At 40.0% G+C, this 14938-nt stretch overlaps 1 protein-coding gene across 2 annotated transcripts in view; it reads right to left on the reverse strand.

Moving 5' to 3' along the window:
• The window catches only part of SDK1 (sidekick cell adhesion molecule 1), a 1168267-nt gene that overhangs the window by 175949 nt on the left and 977380 nt on the right, over positions 1-14938 (reverse strand). For both annotated transcript variants that reach the window (XM_036741470.1, XM_036741469.1), the window contains 3 exons: positions 13961-14076; positions 10144-10333; positions 6239-6337 (listed from right to left, as the gene is read on the reverse strand). In XM_036741470.1, the coding sequence (XP_036597365.1) occupies positions 6239-6337; positions 10144-10333; positions 13961-14076 (405 nt within the window). The remainder of the gene's footprint in view (positions 1-6238; positions 6338-10143; positions 10334-13960; positions 14077-14938) is intronic.

Below are 14938 nucleotides of genomic sequence, written 5' to 3' on the forward strand. Positions count from 1 at the left end.
TCATCTAATGCATCAAATTAATTTCCAAATCCTACTGAATTTTCCACAGATTATCTCTTGTTTATTTTTCTGACACTCAGCTCCCATTGCAACTACCCTTCCCTCATCACTTTGTACTGAGCTTCCTATGTAGACTTCTCACTAGAACAAGGCCTCTTGGTCTTTTTGCCTACATTCTATCCCTCTCTGGTTGATCCTTTCATATTTATTATCTGTATAATCTTATTAATGCATAACTGGTCATTCAGCATCAAAAAATTAGGGGCTGGAAAGGACCTCCGAGATCACCTAGTCCAGTATGTACCTAAATAGGCATCCTTTCTAAAATAAATCCACCAAGACATTAACCACCCCACTTCCCATCTCCCTCTTCAAGACTTCCAGTGAAGGGAAACCTCTGTCATTTCTATTTTCAAAAATCTCCCATGATTCCCCATTGCCCACTCAACAAAATAGAAACCTTGATCCTGGCATTCAAGGCCCTCCACAATCTAGGTTCAATTTACCTTTTCAGGGTTTTCTCATAATACACCCCCTTCATGTAGTCTATATTTATAAAGTTCAGCCAAACTGGACTCCTTTCCATATTCTGCTCTGATCTTACCCTCTCTGGTTTCCACAAATTTTGCTCACATTGTCACCCATACTAGGAATAGATATCTTTCCCTTTTTCCATCTGTTTGGATCACTCTCTTCCTTCAAGGACTGACTTAGGTGCCACGTCCCTATGAGGCCTTCCCTAATCCCTTAGCAAAAGGATATTTTTCTCCTCTTCAAATTACTCTTCCCATGTATGCGTGGTCCTTTTTATTTAAACTAACGGAGAAGCAACATAATATAGTGGCTAGTGTGTCAGATTTGGATTCAGAAACACTTGGGTTTAAATCCCACCTCTGACACATACTGGCTGTGTGACCTTAGGCAAGTTACCTAAACTTCCTGACCTTCAAACTCCTCAGTTGCAAATGGGGACAGTAATATTCTTAGTCGCCTGCCTTGTTGGAAAGCTGTGTGAGACTCAAACAAAACAGGATCTTTCGGATGTTTTAAAGTATATATAAATATCAGTTATTATCATCAAACTCTCCTTGTTTCATGATTTTTATACCTTCCTATGAGATCTTTATTTTATATATTTGAGTCACAACAATATCTGACACAGTGTCTCAAACAACATGAATTTAGTAAATATTTATTGAATGAATAACCTGTTAGCTACACCAGGACCAGGACTGAGTGACTTTGGGCATATCACTTAGCTTTTGTCAAGTCTCTCCTTTCTGTCAATCTTAAAATGAGGATAATGCCATCTGGCTCCCACTTAACTCTAATGCTATAGACCAGGGGAATTAATACTTCCAAATTGCACTGGCATTCCCAAAGGAAAGCCCTATAATCGAAGAAAGATATAAGAAAACCTTTTCCCTCGTATAAATAGGAAAAAGATGATGCAGTCCAAGAGTGGTTCTTGCTGTTGCTGTGAGTAATGGCTAGAGATAGTGTTTAGGGATAAAAAAAATATATATCCTTGAAAAAGACCTAGTTATGTAATTATGGTTAAAGTGAAATCAGAAATATCAGTACATTGAATTTCAGTCAGACAAGGTCGGGGAAAATACGGTATGTGTTAGGTGAAGATGAATGAGCCAAATCAATAGCATGAGTAAAACATGGGAGGGAAAAAGCACATTTTTAAGGTTATGGGTGACTTATGATAATAAATGCACCAAGAGGAAAAAATGAGAAAAAGCCAAATAGTAAGGATTAGAGACACAAAGTATGAAAAATATGATGCAAAGGAAGGCTCGACAGATTCCTGAAAACAGCTTACAGGTTGAGGAAATAGAATCAAAGAAAACCAGAGACAAAGAAGAACCATGCCGTGGTTTAGGACAATGAACAATTTTTTCCCCTGAAGGGTAGAAATCTGATGCTAGTCCAGGAGACAATAGAGTTAGTAAGAGGTAGCAAGAGCTATTTATTGACAAAAGATTTTTCATTAGAGTGGGAGTCTGAATGATCAACCAGAAAGGAGTTTTTTGGGGGGCATTTCAAGCATCTTTGTTCCTTTTGATTCACCTGCAGTTAACTACAGACAGACACTGCAACAATGTACGGGTAGTCATTCCAGGGGAACGTAGTTCATTTTGTAAAAGTTGTACTTATCCTGGCATTAGCATCTTCTAAAATATGTTTTGCACGGCTGCAAGCAATTTCATACATCTTGAGCTTTCTGAATAAACAAAAGGCGGCAGTTTAAGCTGCCTGTTAAATGTGAGGTCATTGTAACACCACCATTCGATTGCCCATAGCAAAGAAGCCAGAAGATTGCCCTCCTCGGTGCATACTAACGCAGCTGCTGACCTACTCACCAGACAAAGCCAACGGCACTGGCTTGTCGGGGCTGTGATGCACCCAAAAGACAAACAATTATTAATTGGTTAGAGAACCTACAAAAAGCTGAATGATATTAGGACGCTCAAGACAGCCTAGCATAGTGGCTGTGTGGTTTGTTGATTTTATAGCTTATCCATTTGAGAGCTGGGAGCATGCAAAGGCAACATTGGATCAAAATATGAATTTGCAAACATGGATTACATTCAATTTAGTTCTTCATTCTCAGAGGAGTTCTCGCACACACTTTTGTAATAAGCTCCAGGTAAATGTTAGCCACATGGAGGCCAGGGGGAATGCTAACTAGGGAATGGAAAGGTGCAGAACCTGGCTGGCCTAGTCAGAGAATACACTTAGGAGCTTGGATGAACAGAGACTCCTAGTAATTCATCACTTTAGTTTGATGGCAGTTAAGCATGTGTAGTGGGTTGGTGAGTGTGGGGAAAAGACAGCCATATTCCAGTGGTTACTACTGCATTCCCCAAAGGAAGGCTCTAAATGCTAAAAGCTCTCCATAGTAAAATATTTAAACAAATAAGCAAGTGGTTCTCCCTGTAGGCTCCTGCTGGTGTGTTTCTTGCTGTTAATCTCTTTTTGAAATGCGAGAGCATGTTTTGATATAGATTACAAAAACACTAGCTGCCAAGGTGCTTGTAGACTCAGAAGGCCAACCCATAAGAGCAGAAACATTGATTGAAGATCTCTGGAGCTAAAGTTAGTCTTGCAAAAAGATGTTTTCTTTTCTCCATGTACGGCTGTCTTGCACCTTTTGAAATTGTTTTTACATATTTCTACCAGCAATTTCTAATTTTGTATGCTGGCTACAGTACCTAGGAAATGTTTATTACAATTATGACTAAATGCCATTACTATAAAAGTAATTCAGATGTGTGCTGTCTTCTGTAGGGAAGATAGCTATGGTGCTAATTTACTTTTTGCCTGTTTTGTCATGGTCTGTGGGGACAAGCTAGAAAGCTGAAGACATTTAAACACTATTTTCCTTTTTGCTCCTCATGCTGTCTCTTGCCTTTTTGTGTAAGCAGGGCTCTATGGTGTTCAAAGGAAGCCCCTGGAATTTATATGGTATGTTCTGCCAATCTTCCCAGGAGCACTCACCATGTGTGGTTCCCTCTTATCATGTACATTTTGGGTTCAGAATCCTACTGGAGATCCACAGTGCCTATAGCATAAAGCCCAAATGCCCCCATCTGGCATTCAAAGTCTTCTGCATCCTAGCTATATCCAATCTTACCTTCCATTAATCACATTTATAGGTCCTCTGTTCCATTTCAACTGGATGAACCAACCAAATCAAATCAACTAATAATTACCAAGTCGATTGTCAACATGGAGCAGTGGAGAGGGAATTAGATTTAGAATCAGAGAAGCTGGATTGGAACTTTGGCTCTGCCTCTTACAACCTACAATATCTTAGACAAAACCCATTATCTGAGCCTCAGTTTCCCTATTTATAGAAGGAGAAAGTTTGACTAAATGACCTCGAAGGTCCCTTCTAGCTCAGAATGCATGATCCTACTCTGTGTAAGGCACTGAGAGTGTTACAGAGGGTAATGATGAAAAATATCAAGTCCCTGCACTGGAGGGGCTTCCAATTTAATTGCAGGGATAATATATAAATATGTGAAATTTTACATAATAATACTTCAATCTTTAAATAATCATTCAAGATGAGAATCGAAGAGATGTTATGAGGCTTGCTGTGATTAATTGTCCTCTGAATTGTACAGACTATAATTGCTGAAGGGGGATTTGAGCACAAAGATGGATGATTTCAGGCTGGAGTGCTTAGGAAAGGTTTTACATAAGCTGTGGGACTTGAAGAATGGTAGATTGGTGAGAAGTTCTATTAACATTTAGCTTTTCTTGTCCAAATTAGACTATATGCCTTTTGAGGGCATGCAGTGTATTTTATTAATTTTGTGTCCCCCATATCACCAGGGCCACAACACAAGACATAGTAAATACTGAGTAAACATTATTAATTTGATCATGATTTCCTGTCATATATTCTAACCATTTAAGTTCTTTCAATGCTCCAGGTGATCCTCACATGGATCACATCCTCACTACGTAGAAGAGTTGTTGATCTCCACCAGTGGAGGAATTTTCCCAGTGGGAGATCCTATCCTGATAAAATCATAGGTTCAGCTTTTTAAAAGATAATCTGAGGACAATTGCCTGCTGGGATTTGTAACAGCTGTTGTTCCCTTGAAATAAATAGCCAGTGGAAGAAAAGACAATGACCTTGTATGAGCAAGGATGAGCCAAAAGAAAAGTGAGTGGAGATCCTTCCTAAGTCCACAATATAGCCTCAGTTGTGAATGCATGAAGAGCACAGAATTTTGGTAGTCATAGATCATAGCTCTGGAGCTGGGAAGGACCTCAGCGGTCTTCTAATTTAACTCCCTCATTTTACAGACGTGGAGACTGAGGCCCAGAGAGATTAAACCAGGAGTGGGGAACCTGCAGCCTCAAGGCCACATGTGGTCTTCTGCGTCCTTGGGTACAGCCTTCTGACTGAGTCCAAGTTTTAAAGAACAAATCCTTTTATTAAGTGGATTTGTTCCGTGAAGTTTGGATTCTAGCCAAAGGGCTGCACTTGAGGACCTAGAGGATCACATGCCTCAAGGCCGCAGGTTCCCCACCCCTGGAATGATTATTGGCAGAACTAGTATTTGAACGCATTCCTACTGTGATCTGAAGCTCATCGCTCTTCCCACTGAGCCATGATGCCTACTTGTTCTCCATCATAAATAGTAGCTCCTTCCTGTAGTCCCTCCTGGGTTAAGAACAACAGAAAGAAGGGGTAAAAGCAAAGCAGGGTTTCTCTGGTTGCAGGGAAGATCTCTGGGAGTATGTGAAACATTGAAAGGAACTACCTATTTGAAGAAATTCTGGGGAACATGTCACATTCCCCTCGTATGTTTAGTGACCCCATCTGATGATTTCCTGTTGCCTCTCTGCCAGATAATAATCTGAAGGCTCTGAGGTCAATGAACACCTAAACAAACCACTTCTAGAACCAATGATTTAGGATTCCGGTAGCAAGAACCTGTGATACAAAAGGTCACCAAACTCAGAGATTCCATAATTACCCCCCCCCCAAAAAAAAAACAACTGAGACTCCATAACTCTCAGGATTACAAGTGAAGGGACAACATCAGAATAAAATGAATATCACAGTCTTTTCATACAGTATTTATAGAAACGTGACAAGTACAAGTTTTGTCTCCAAGTAGGGACTATTAATTTTTAATATAAACAGCCATCTCTAGGGAGTGGAAGCTTTAGGGCTCATCATAAACTGCCTCCCTGGATGGAAAGTCCAAAGCAAATGAATCCACTGGGCTCCAACAGAGTATTCTCTTAAGAAAGATCCTGAAAAGATAATGCACAAGTACTGTACTTCCTGGCAGGTCACAGATGGTGCTGAGACCAGGGGAGCAAGACTGAGTATATATCTTCTGTCAGAAATGAGCAAGTTGCTTATCAAATCCTGGTCCCAACTGTATGCTGAGCTCAAAGCTGAATGGCAAGTTAATTTCAGACAATAGAACAAGTGGTATGGTGTAGAGAACAGTGAATACATAGAGGAAAACAGGACCTACAGCGCCCACAAAATGAACAGTCTGATTTCAGAGAAAACTTAGAGCTTATCCCACAAAAGGATGGAAGAGCTAGACAGCCACACTGTGATCTTTAGTTCTTAGATTTGGCCTACAAATGGAGGTCCTCAGTGAGTTTTCTCAATCTTTCTCAAGCCCTGCTTGTCCATACACTTGTCCATGTCTAGAAATTATTCAATCACAGCCCCCTCTCTTACCCAGAATAATCCCATTCGGTTCCTCTGGTGGTTGCCACACAATCCTCACAGAGGTCAGCCTCACTTCAGGAAACACAAGTCTCACAGGTGGACCTGGAGCTGAAGGAAATAAACCCAACATTTCAATGAGACAGATCTTAGGCACTTAATAGCATCTTTCAGGTACATTATGGGGCAGAAAGGCTTCTATGGGCCAGCCTGGTCACCTCACCAGGGTGCAAGAAGCTGTTTCTACAGGAAAATGTATTCCAAATTAGAAACAACTGACTTGCAAAAAAACAAGCTTTTGGAACACAGTTGGACTATAAAGGGAGTAGCCTGTAACTTGGCATTACTCTATATAAGCCTGAGGAATTTCCTCATTTTATCTTGCATATATTTGAAATGACAGAATCTAAACCTTAGAACATTGAAGAAATACCTAGTGCCTAGCAGAGGGTACAGTACATTGTTAGATATGCTCCCATTATGTATTCTAGAAATCTGTGGAGGGATCATATTTCCCTGCTAAAATGTGAGCTCCATAAGGGCAGAGACTATCTTATCTAAACTTGGCACCTCCCCTAGTGCTTATCACAGTGCTCTGTATACAGTATATATTTAATAAATGTTTTGAATACAATTACTTGTAGAATGAATAGTAAATAGAAAGCTTTGCTAGATTACTATATCACTCACAATATACAAACACACACACAAATCCCACCTTCTACAGAAAGCCATTCCATCTCTCAGCTCCAGGCTTTTCTTTGGCTGTCCCCTATGCCTGGCATGCTCTCCCTCCTGCTCCTTGCCTACTACATTCCCTGGATTTCTTTAAGTCCCAACTAAAATCCCATCTTATAGGAAGCCCTTTCTAACCCCTCTTTATTATTTAATATTTTAGTTTTCAACATTGATTTCCACAAGATTTTGACTTACAAATTTTCTCCCCATTTCTACCCTCCCTCCCCACTCCAAGATGGCATACATTCTGATTGCCCCATTTGCCAGTCAGCCCTCCCTGCTGTCACCCCATCCCCCCCATCCCCTTTCCCCTTACTTTCCTGTAGGGCAGGATAGATTTCTATGCCCCATTCCCTATATATTTTATTTCCCAGTTGCATGCAAAAACCATTTTTCTTTTGAGCAGCTGCTTTTAAAACTTTGAGTTCCAAATTCTCTCTCCTCTTCCCTTCCCACCCACCCTCCCTAAGAAGGCAAGCAATTCAACCACGTATCATTATGTAAAACACTTCCACAATACTCACGTTGTGAAAGACTAACTGTATTTCCCTCCATCCTGTCCTATCCCCCTTTATTCAATTGTTGGCCTTGACCCTGTCCCTTTTCAAAATTGTCTAACCCTTCTTAATTCTAGTGTCTACCCTCTGGTAATTATTTCCTACTATCATATATGTGGCTTGCTTTGTATGTATTTGTTTACATGTTGTCTCCCCCATTAGATTGTAAGATCCTTGAAGGCAAGGACTGTCTTTTGCCTCTTTTTGTATGCCCAGAACAACACAGTGCTTGATATGTAGTGGGCACTTAAATGTTTATCGATTGATGATTGATCAGTACACATGCAAAATGGAAGCAAAGAATTAAATTATCTAAATTTAGATATCAATTTGCTATGCTATCTTTGGCTAATCACCACACCTTCTGTACCTCAGTCAGCTTATTTGAAAAATGGAGATTCAATTAAATTCAATAAGCATTTATTGAGCTCCTTCTGTTTGCCAGATACTGTAGCAGGAACTGAAGATGTCAGGAGCAAAAATATGAAATAGTCCTTTCTCTCACAGAGTTCCCAATCTTCTGGGCAGAGGGGGGAGGTACAGTATATACATGGAGAAATGTACACAAACAGAGGTTAACCACTGGAACCTGCTTAACAGTTATTAAGGACTCTGAAAATTAAAAGCATATTGAAAGCAGAGTCATTAGGGTCATATCTCTTGATTTCTCAGGCACTGATTTCCTGGATTATAGATTATCCAGGTTCCTTCCTTCTCTTCGTTAGCTCTCTCGCTTGATGCCCTTTAACATGTTCAATATTTCCTGACAGTCCCATGAGTGGGTTAGACCTCCAATCTATACTAGTGAACATGTAGGAAAGGGAAAGGAAAAAAAATCAGGTCATTTAATCTCGCTCTGTTTGCCTTTCTAGTTACAAGACCTAGTGGAAGAGGCTAAAATTCTCCTTTGAAATGATTTTTTAAAAATATCACCTGTGATTTTCAATTATCCACACTAATTGAGAGCTGACTAGACACAGATGGCTATCTTGGTTCTTTTGTGTGGTACAAGGGCACCAAGAATCTAGGATGTCAGAGTCCTTGTAAAATATATTTACATGAATGATTAGGCAAATAAGTTGTGTGACCTGTGTAAGAATGATTCCATCATCAAATTTCTTTCTGGTAACTCAGTACCTGATTACATAGTAGGAAAGAAGGCCCCCGGATCTAGTTACACTAAATGAAATACGTTTGTTTCAGCCCCTTCAAATGGCTATGGGTATCAATGTCCCTTTCTCTTCTCCAAGTTTACTCTTAGACCAGCCTTTCTGACTTTGAATATGCATTATGAACACCTGTGTTTGAGCATAATAAGTACACAAATGAGGCCACAAGCACATTAACAGAGACAACTGGCAGTCAAGTCTTCTGTCTCAGGTTCACAAGTTGGTACTAATTTGAAAATGCGTAGGCACTGAAATTGGCCTGTAGCATAAATCCCACCTGTGTTATCATTCTGGCTGATATTTTTAATTAAATTTGAATAGAGAGGGAGACACAACATGTTTATGTTGGGAGTGTTGAGAGAGAACAATCTGTGTCATTTGCCAACGTGTACTTTAGGAGGAAACGACTATAATTGACTCCTACTTGAACAATTTCAACATTTTCCCTATCTCCTTTTGTTTCATGGCATTCAAAAGACTCTCTTTCCCTACTGAGTTTTACAACAAGAATCCTGCCCCCATTTTCCTTCTCACAAAGTGGTCCCACATGTTCCTGAGCTCCTGACTTATGGGAAAAAAATGAACACAACAATTAAGGATTATCATCCTCTTTATCTCGGCAAAACCTCAATCTCTCAGTGTAAGGTGGAGAAAATAGAGCTTTCACTCAGCAGTTCAAACATGTTTGCAGCTAACTTAATTACTTCAATAAAGTTGCTTAAGAAAATTTACAGTTATTTCATTTCTGTTAGGAGCTTTTGATTCCCAAGGTGGATTTTTTTTATTAGGATCAATAATTTTTTTTCCCTTGACATATTCATTATACTCTACTTAATAATGAAAATGTAAAGGAGCTAACCTTTAAGTGTTTGACATCTGCAAAGCGGAAAAAACATATTTACTGATGATTTAAACTTCCATAAAAACAAAGCAGCCAGGACGTACTTGTTATTCAGTACTGCTAATACAGGAATCTGGGGACTTCTCCAAGCCCTTCAAACACATCAAACTGTATATGGGAACTTCTAATTATCTCTGGTAATGCAAACAGTGAAAACTGGAAGAAGCACCAAGAGGATTGAGCATACAGGTCAATAACACATTTTTTTTTTTCCTGGATTTGTATAGACACCAAATAGAATGCCAGTTTTATATCTTTTATAGTCCCAACCCAAGCCAACATTTACTGCTCCTTACTACAGCACTGTCTATTGCAGAGTTATGATTGAAATTCTGCATAGGTTCATAATTAGGCAGTAAAAATTCACTCCAGGCTGAAATTGGCCATATAAATGCTCTGTGACTGAAAAACAACTTTGTTTTGTTTTCATCAACAGAAAAAAAAATTAGTTTGAAAATTAAGCTGAAAATGACAAAAATCTAAACTGTTTTGATTAGAAAGGAAAACCTGGAAAATGAATGGGGAAAGCAAAGGTGCAAATCATAAACTCACCATCATCCTTCGTTCGTTCTAAAATGGGAGGAGAGCTTGGGACTCCATTTCCAATGCGTGTGAATGCCAGCACCTGGAGCTCATAGAGCACGTACTTCCGCAAGCCTGCCAGGAGAACGGACTGTGTGTGGTTCCCTCTCACTACATGGGTTTTGGGTTCGGAGTCCAAATTTTTGGCCTTGAATAGAATCTGAAGCATCAAAAGGCATGAGGGAATAGTTATTATAATGTAACACATCTGTACACAAACCCCAACATGGATGATGTGGACTGTTTTTAAATATAGGCCAAAGATAGGAATGTATTTCTCCTGAAAAAACAACTGTGCATGAGGTTTATGGCTCCAGTTTTTAAAGATGGCATTTGTTTGGGGGGCGGGGTGGGTTGGGGAGGTGAGGGAAGAAGACAGTGTTGGCGAAATCGCAACATTTAGTTTGAAGTATAGCTGTCCGTAACTCGGAACGTTATCTTCCTATTCATTATTCAAAGGGGTTGTGGCTCCCAACTGGAGGGCCACAAACTGTTCCTCCCAACACAAAACCTTGACCACAAAGGGATATAACCTCCTGAGGAAAGGTACAAAGTGCATCACATTCATATAATTCCAAAGGCCAACTTTGTTCATGCCCCTGGAGAATAATGGTTAATCAGAATGGACCTTGTGAAATGAGTCAAGTGGAGCCCCAAAACCATTCACTTACATCTCCATAAGCCATCTCTGGCTTCTGGGCTTTCCAGATGATGTTGCACTACTTTGAAAGACTTCTAGAGCCAGTGAGTGAATCAGAAAGGAAAGTTTAAATGGGAAACTGTGAGCTACTGGTGAAAACCCAAGAAAGGGATCTGGGACTAAGACCACATTGTTTGTCCTCTGAGGATGTCAGTACAATAGGTTGGTACAGCCAAAAAAAAAGGCCAGCAAAATGCAGGACATCATCGGAAACAGTAGTGTAAGCCAGAAAACATCATCCTCCCATTATATAAAACTATCATCCCTCTACCCTTATAATGTGGTGTCTGTGTCACTACATTTTAACAATAGATCTCTACATAACAGATCCACAAAAGGTGAATAAAATGGAAACTAGAGTGATTTCTGGAATGGGAGACTACTATATAAGATCAACCTGGAGAGTCAAAGTTTGACAGGTGACACAATCAAAGGGTGTGGATAGGGTTTAGTTCCAAACTAGAAATACCACAAGCAAGTACCTTTTGTGGGAGAGTATCTCCCACCATACTGGGTGCTATAGGTGATAGAAAAGAAGAGGGAGAGGGGTGGAATAATGGAGCAGTTAATACAGTGCTGGATGTGCAATCAGGAAAACCTTAGTTCAAATCCAGTCTCAAATACTTACTAGCTATAAGACTCCATAAGTCACTTAATCTCTATTTTCCTTAGTTTCAATCAATCAATCAATATTTATTTATTAAATGTTTTCTATGTGCTAGGCCCTGTACAAAGGACCAGGGATATAAATTACAGTCCATGCCCTCAAGAAGTTTATGACCTATTAGGGGAGACAATATGCAAATATACAAATGAGCCATATCCAGGATAGGTAGGGAATAATTAACAGAGGGAAGGCATTAGAATTAAGAGGGGTTGGAAAATGCTTCCTATAAAAGATGGGATTTTGGTTAAGACTTAAAGGAAGCCAGAGAAGGCGTGGGTAGGAGGAGGGAGAACATTCAGGTATGGGGGCTAGCCAGAGAGAAGTCTAGAGCTGAGAGATGGAGCATCTTGTTCTTAGAACAGCCAGGAGACCAGTGTCACTGTATCGAAGAGTACATGTCAGGGACTAAGGTGTGGGAAGACTGGAAAGGTAGGAAGGGGCTAGGTAACAAATGGCTTTTAATGTCTAACAGAGGATTTCGTATTTGATCCTTCAGGTGATAGGAAGGAATTGGAGGTTACTGACTAGGAGGGTGACATGGATAGACCTACAATTTAGGAAAATCACTTTGGTGGCTGAGTGGAGGGTGGAATGGAGGGAGGAGAGACTTGAGGCAGGCAGACCCACCAGGAGGCTACTGCAGGAGTCCAAGTCATGGGAGCCCGAACCAGAAGAGTGGCACTTTCAGATGAGAGAAGGTGGTGTATTCAGATGTTGCAAAGGTGAAATCTACAAGCCTTGGCAACAGCTTGGATATGGGGGAATGGTGAGAGATAGTGAGGAGTCCAGGATAGCCCCTAGGCTGTGAACCTGAGGGGCTGGGAGGATAGAGTTGCCCTCTGAAGTAAGAGGGAATGTAGGAGAGGAGGAGTGTTTGGGGGGGAAGATAATGAGTTACATTCTGGACATGCTGAATTTAAGATGTCTTCCGGACATCCAGTTCAAGATGTCTGAAAGGCAGCTGAAGATGTGAGACTGGAGGTCAGCAGAGAAATTGGGGTTAAATGAGTTTCCTCATTTAACCTCTTTCTGCCTCAGTTTCCTCTGTAAAATGGGGCTGATTATAGGACCTACCTCTGCAGGCTGTTGTGTGGATTAAATAAATAAAATATTTGTAAAGTCCTTTGCAATCCTTTAAGCACTATATAAATCCTAGCTATAAATATTAGCTATCATTAAAAGAAATACCAGCTATAATCCTTCCCCTAAAAGCCTTACAACCCTCAAGTGAAGTATAGAAGAGTAGTACAGTTTGCAGAATGGTGGAGTTGGGAGTCAGGCAGACCAAATTCTTTCACCTCTCTCCGTGTACTCATCTATAAGACGGAGACAATGATACTTGCAGTCCCTACCATTCAGGATTGTTCTAAGATTCAAGTGAGATAATGTTTCCGAAGTGCTTTGCCAGCTGTAAAGTGCTATGCAAATATCAATCGTTTCTATAATAAAAGGGAATCATAATACACACCGCAGGTAACAGGCAATTCCTTTTCCTAGAAAATAAAAATGGACTGAGAAAAGGACTTGGATAAATTTATGAATTACAGAGGCATAAATCAGAGAATCAGAGAATTTCTGAGTTGGAAGAGATCCTCAGTTGGTATCTAGTTCAACCTATGTCTGAGGTTTTTTGGTTTTTTTTTAAATGTCTTCTGTGATATACCCAACAAATGCTCATGTTTCATGTTTCATCTGTGAGTAGACAACCTTCTGGATGGGCCCATTTCTCCATGGGAGAGCTCTCAGTGTTACCAAAGCGCTTCCTTATATGGCTTCTAAGAGAAGCCAATCTAGACTTTCAAGCTGAGGTCGGGAGAAAAAGAAAAACAAGAGCCTTTTACTACATGTCCTTTAGGACCCTGAGCAACAGGACATGGAAGGTCTGATCCTGTAGGACAATTTGCTCTCGCATATTTGTCGATCACCTACAATACTTAAATACTTGGACTATGCTGGGTCCTATAAAGGATTAAAAAAACAAAAAGCAAAAAATGACATGGTCCTTGCCTTTCAGGATCTTGCAGTCTAGATTTGAAGACAAAACAGAAGATAATTACAGAATAATAGAAGCCTATTTAATTCAGTTCTGGTTATATTTAGAGCTAAAAGCTATAGGAGTTCAGCGAAGGAAGAGATCAATGTGGCCTGATCAAAGTCTATGTGAAGACGCTGGGACTTAGATCCTCTGGACCCATGGAGAGATGAGCAAGGCCATGTCAGGCAGGCAGGACAAAATGAACAAAAACTTGAAAGTGGGATTGAGTATGGTGTGTGCAAAAATGAGAACCTCCCTGAAAAAAGGAGTTTGTGTAAGAGAGAAATAGGAAATAAGTTTAATGTAACACATTTTAAACAAATATCAACTTTAAAACCCACAAATATCAAGTTAAAAAAAACAAAAATAGTGTATCCATTTATACCTTATAACCCAGTATGAGTCCATTCTGGTCTTGGTCAGGTACAGAAGCCCATGTCAATAAAATCTGAGTGGAGCTTACGGCCTCAACAGACACATTTTCAGGAGCAGCTGATGGAACTGCAGGGAACAGAAATGAGGAACATCAACGGCCAATCAATGAAACAATTAAGTGCCTACTAGGTGCCAAGCACTGTGCTGAGCTGCTGAGGATACACAATGAAAAACTCCTGTCCCTGAGGAGTTTGTTTCTATTGGGGAAAACAACACGTCCACACAAATAAAAGCAAAGCTTCCACATTGCTTCCACAAATTGTGGAGCAGTTTGCCTGTGAGTACCATTTTATGTTGAATATTAATGATAAAACTGATCTTGAAATTAAAATGTCTTCTGAGCACTTAGGAGTGATCAGAATTAAACCTGTCTTAGAACAATAGAAATATAAATCTCTTCAATATTAGCAATTAATATCAGAAATCCTTAGATACTCAGAAGCTTATTCGTCTTTCCTGAGTGAGTCCAATCAAGAATTTTGTACTGTCACTGCCTTCATTAACTTAATGGAAATAAAGGAAGTTTCTTGTCTCAGAAAAAGTTAGAAAAACTCAGAGAACCACAAGCTAGATCAGATTTCAGAGGCCATCTCATCTTGTCTAGTCCACTCTCTGGTTTTACAGGCGGGGAAACCAAGGTTCCCCAAAGCATTAGAGGCAGGATTCGAACCCAGATACACTGACTAGATCTCCTGCTCTTTCTACTGTAGCATTCAGCTGTCTTAATTCACACCAAAACACAAAGGATTGAGTTCTGGATAAATGGCCGGACTTGAGGTTTTCTGAGGACAATCTACACTGAGACCCAGAGAAGAACTATGAAGCATCAGCATAAGGCCTCACATCTTTCACTTGGTATTTGGGCTTGTTCAATAGAGAAATGGAGAATTGTGAACAAATGGTAGTTTCATTTACACAAATAAGAGTA

Source organism: Trichosurus vulpecula, chromosome 1, assembly GCF_011100635.1.
Source record: "Trichosurus vulpecula isolate mTriVul1 chromosome 1, mTriVul1.pri, whole genome shotgun sequence".
Classification (NCBI taxonomy): Eukaryota; Metazoa; Chordata; class Mammalia; order Diprotodontia; family Phalangeridae; genus Trichosurus; species Trichosurus vulpecula.